The 5158-nt window shown below is 42.0% G+C and overlaps 1 protein-coding gene across 2 annotated transcripts in view; it reads left to right on the top strand.

Annotated features, from left to right (window-relative positions):
- The first annotated feature begins 97 nt into the window (after positions 1-97).
- Pdcd11 (programmed cell death 11) overlaps positions 98-5158 on the top strand; it is a 41968-nt gene continuing 36907 nt past the window's right edge. Inside the window, exons 1-3 of one of the 2 annotated variants that reach the window (XM_048338324.1) lie at positions 98-182; positions 2531-2642; positions 3859-3987. In XM_048338324.1, the coding sequence (XP_048194281.1) occupies positions 2541-2642; positions 3859-3987 (231 nt within the window). In that variant the 5' untranslated portion in view covers positions 98-182; positions 2531-2540. Of the gene's footprint in view, positions 212-2530; positions 2643-3858; positions 3988-5158 lie in introns of both variants that reach the window. The other variant, XM_048338323.1, reaches the window with a different exon arrangement.

The raw sequence follows: 5158 nt of genomic DNA, 5'->3' as shown, positions 1-5158 counted from the left end.
TTGCGCTGATTGGATAGAGTTCTAAGTCCCGCCCTTCCGCTTCCGGTCTCCACGCAGCCGAGCAGGCTGATAGACAACGGAAGTAGGGGACTGAAGTGCCCCAATTTCCGGAAGAGCAGCATGGAGCGCTAGGTGCCGCCGGTCTCCCTCCGCGTGTGAGAAGCTTACAGCCTGGGCTCCGGGTTAGTGAGACGCCGGCGTCCTGGTACGGGTGAGTGAAGGGACGCAAACAAGAAGTCTGGAAACTTTTTTGTTCTTAGGTCTCCTCCAGAACCAGGGCCCCCTTGCCCCGGCATCCTCTCGGTGTGAGGTCCCGTGTCTCTAATCCCATTTTTTCCTCCGGTAGAAGCGCGAGTCCCTTCTCTGCCCCTCGCCGTGACGTTTGGACCCTCCGCTTCCTCTGGTCCGAAAGGGTTTGGAATCCCAGCACATTGGACCGCTTGCGCTTAAACGTTCCTGTTTCTGTGAAACAAACACCTTTCTCTACTTGATGCGAAATCCTAAATTCCCCCTCGCTTGTCACGTCTTATACGGTCTCAAACTCTCCTAGATCCTTCCTTACTCACAAAGCATCTCTCAGAACCAACACCTGTCTTCCGTCCTCATTTATACCTAGTTCTAGTTCTCATGATTTCCCCGTTGTATTTCATTTGGATCCTTTCGAATGTGCTTGCTTACATTCTTTTCCCTTCCAAATGTATAGCTTCAAGTAGTATAGCTTTCTTTCCATTTTCTTTACTGAAGCCTGAACTCAGAGCCACGCCCACATCTATTTTCTTGCTTTAATTTTCAAATAGGGCCTTGTAGTTTTTGCCCAGGCTGTCCATCTTCCCTGGAGATTTGACTGGCATGCTAGGTTGATTAGATTTGGCGGGGGGGGGGGGGGGGCGTGGGAGCCGGTGTTGTTTAGAGCTGTTAGGCGGTTTGTTTGGGCTGGTCACAAACCAAAATCCTCCCATTCTCCATTTTCTGAGTCCCTGAGAATACGGTAGTTTTCTAATTACTGTTCTGTTACTTCCCTTATGCAAATCTTTGACTTGCAAAATAAACATAAGCTATATATTGTAATTTAGTATCTTCCACATAAAGTCCAACATGTCTTTAATATTACCTCCAATTATGTGGGGTTTTTGTGGGTTTTTTTTTTTTTTTTTTGCCAGTCCTGGGGCTTGAACTCAGCACCTGGCATTGTCCCTGAGCTTTTGCTCAAGGCTAGCACTCTAGGGCTGGGAATGTGGCCTAGTGGCAAGAGTGCTTGCCTCATATACATGAAGCCCTGGGTTCAATTCCCCAGCACCACATATATAGAAAACGGCCAGAAGAGGCGCTGTGGCTCAAGTGGCAGAGTGCTAGCCTTGAGATAAAAGAAGTCAAGGAGGGCTGAGAATATGGCCTACTGGCAAGAGTGCTTGCCTTACATACATGAAGCCCTGAGTTCGATTCCCCAGCACCACATATATAGAAAACGGCCAGAAGTGGCGCTGTAGCTCAAGTGACAGAGTGCTAGCCTTGAGCAAAAAGAAGCCAGGGACAGTGCTCAGGCCCTGAGTCCAAGCACCAGGACTGGCAAAAACAAAACAAAACAAAAGAAGGCTAGCACTCTACCACTTAAGCCACAGCTCAGGTTTTATGTTTATGTGGTACTAAGGAATTGAACCCAGGGCTTCATGCATGCTAGGCAAGCACTCTACCACTAAGCCATACTCCCAGCCCCATCAATTATGTTTTAATCTCTATGTGGTAGGTTGAGTAATTCTTCAAAGAAAGGCAATAGTTAAGTCTTTGAATAATTGTTCGATAAGTATATTTATTGAAATAATTGACTTTTCTTTTTTCACATTACTGTTTCTCACATTGCTTTTATATCTATGCAACTCCTTTGACATTTAGTTTAAAAACATCTTCCTTTTGAAACTCCCTTTTTGTTTATAGTTTATAAGCTGGTTTGTATTTTAAGGTGTTTTTTTTTTTTGCTTATTTTGTTTTTTTTAGCCAGTCCTGGGGCTTGAACTCAGGGCCTGATCACTGTCCCTGGCTTCTTTTTGCTCAAGGCTAGCACTCTACCACTTGAGCCACAGTGCCACTTCGGGCTTTTTTCTATATATGTGGTGCTGAGGAATCGAACCCAGGGCTTCGTGTACATGAGGCAAGCACTCTACCACTAGGCCATATTGCCAGCCTCGTATTTATTTTAAGTTTGTTTATGTTCTTGATTTACCTTCTAAAATGTTGAGTTGAAAGTAAGGGTTTATATATTCATTAGTGTATCTCTGATGTAAAGACCTTACTTAATGAGTATTTCCTACCTTGTTTCCTTTTCCTGAAGGAAGGTTTGTAGTTTTGGAGCAGATCACTTTGGAAAGATGAAAAATGAATTAACAGGAGCCAGACATCTGAACCATTGAGGTCATAGTTCTGTACCTTGTCTAGCTTCTTGCTAGAAGATTGTCTTGCCCAATGATCATAGCCTTTAGGAAGCATGCTTGCTATTCATGCTACATCTAATCATTATTATTTGCATTATTTTTAGGAGACCAAACATGGCAACCCTCGAGGAAAGTTTCCCCCGAGGGGGTACAAAGAAAACCCACAAACCAGAGAAATCTTTCCAGAAGCCAGTTGAACAAGACAACTTATTTGATGTAAGTGATATGCTTCTTTACTGAGATTTGTAGAGACTTTCTAGTGTCCTTGTGAAGAATGAGCCTCTTGAGACTCTTATTTATTGTTGAAATCTGCTTCTATAAATTGAACTTGCCTTGTCTTTGAGGAAAGGCATTTTATTTGAGTTTGTACCTTTTCCAAAATACTTTTGTGCCATTTGATTAAGGATGGAGAAAAAAAGTGTTTGATAATTGCGCACGCGCGTGTGTGTGTATGTGTGTGTGTGTGTGTGTCTGTCCTGAGGCTTGAACTCAGGGGGGCCTGGGCACTGTCCCTGAATTTTTTTGCTTGAGACTAACACTCTTTCACTTGAGCCATAATTCCACTTCTGGCTTGTTTTGGTGATTAATTAAAGATAAGTCTTAGGTTTGTCTGTTCCAGGTGGCTTTAAACTTTGATCCTCAGATCTCATTCTCCTGAGTAGCCAGGATTACAAGCATAAGCTACCAGGGTAGCCTTCAATCACTGCATTTTTAAATGGAGCCTGTTCCTCATAAAATGGTCAGAATTTGCATTACAATTTATTTTTTTTTGCCAGTCCTAGGCCTTGGACTCAGGGCCTGAGCACTGTCCCTGGCTTCTTTTTGCTCAAGGCTAGCACTCTGCCACTTGAGCCACAGCGCTACTTCTGGCCATTTTCTATATATGTGGTACTGGGGAATCGAACCCAGGGCTTCATGTATACGAGTCAAGCACTCTTGCCACTAGGCCATGTTCCCAGCCTGCATTACAATTTTTAGTCTCACCTAGATAGGCTGTGCTCCAACTGTTAGAAGGAAGGGAACTCATATTTGAATGTATACTCTTAGGACTATACTAGATAATCTTTGCAAGTATACTGTGAAGTAGAAATTGCAATTCCATGATGAGAAACCAAGGATAAGGAAGGTTGTATTTTTAATTGAAACCATTTTCATGCCTAAAAATCCACATTGCTTCTCAAGCTAGGGAACTCAGATGTTCAAACTAGTCCAGCAAGAAGCCAGGAGAGAAAAAACTTAGGGAACATGAAGAAAGTTGTGCAGATTTTGGGCAAAGGGCACATTGGTGGCTGAATGAGAGAACAGGGATCATAGTAGAAATTCAAAGAACAATTGGAAGTGGAGTGAGGTAGGAGAGAATAACAAAGGGAAAGGCTAAAATTACTGTTTCTCATTTCTTTGAATCTTCATGGTTATTTTTTTCCCCTTTTAGATTTCTACTGAAGAATCCACCAAAAGGAAAAAGATCCAGAAAGTGAAAACAGAAACAAAGAGGTTGAAAATTGAAAAGAGAGAAAGCAACAAGACTAAAAAAGAAAAGTTTGAAATCCTTAGTATTGAGGTTTGTTAACATTTGTTGTGTTTTTGTTTGTTTAGTGCTGGTCCTGGACCTTGAATTCAGGGCCTGGGTACTGTCCCTGAGCTTTTTAAAAATCAAGGCAAGTGCTTTACCACTTGAGCCACAGCTCTACCTCCATCATTTTGGTGATTAAGAGTCTCACAGATTTTCCAGCCCTGGCTGGCTTTGAACCATGATCCTCAGATCTCAGCCTTCTCAGTATCTAGGATTACAGGCATGTGCCATTGGTGCCTCTCTTGTTGTTTTGTTTTTGTTTTTTTAAAAAACATACTACCATGATTGGTTAAGTTTGTATATCTTCTTTGTTTTGTTTTTTTGTTTGTTTGTTTTTGTGCTGGTCCTGGGGCTTGAACTCAGGGCCTGGGTGCTATCCCTGAGCTTTTGTCCTCAAGACTCTACCACTTGAGCCACAGTGTATTTCCAGCTTCTTTGGTGTTTTAATTGAAGATAAGATTCTCATGAATTTTCCTTTCAGAACACCTTCAACCCACAATCTTCAGATCTCAGCCTCTTGAATAGCTAGGATTACAGGCATGAGCCACTGGCACCCAGTTATATACATTCTTCTTTCCACACTTTTCCTTTATTCTTTTCTCACATATGTATTTCAAGGTTGTGTCTATATCTGTAGGAAAATTTGTAAGTTGTGTTGATAATTTTCAAGTGTTTCTTTCTTTTTTTTTTTTTGGCCAGTTCTGGGCCAAGTGTGCTTGCCTCATATACATGAAGCCCTAGGTTTGATTCCCCAGCACCACATATACAGAAAACGGCCAGAAGTGGCACTGTGGCTCAAGTGGCAGAGTGCTCGCCTTGAGCAAAAAGAAGCCAGGGACAGTGCTCAGGCCCTGAGTCCTAGGCCCAGGACTAGACCCCCCCCCCAAAAAAAAAAAAAGATGTTACTAGTCTTATGTCCTCATAGTTGTATTTTAATAGATTCAAAGATTAGAACTAAAAGTAACTTTAAGAAGTCATTTATAGATGTGAAATTACTTCAGGGAGGTTTGGTTTTCTGTTCCTTTTAAAGATTTAGATTATATTTCTCCCTCCTCAAAAAAGTTTTAGATTATAACTTCCAGTATATGTTGGTTATAAAAGAGGAAAGTAAAGTCAAATGGCCAGATAAAGCCTACAGGAGTATTTGTTTGTCATGAAT

This window comes from Perognathus longimembris, chromosome 2, assembly GCF_023159225.1.
Source record: "Perognathus longimembris pacificus isolate PPM17 chromosome 2, ASM2315922v1, whole genome shotgun sequence".
In the NCBI taxonomy this organism is placed as follows: domain Eukaryota; kingdom Metazoa; phylum Chordata; class Mammalia; order Rodentia; family Heteromyidae; genus Perognathus; species Perognathus longimembris.
Note: the sequence above shows the minus strand (reverse complement) of the source record. Positions and strands in the feature narration are given on the sequence as shown.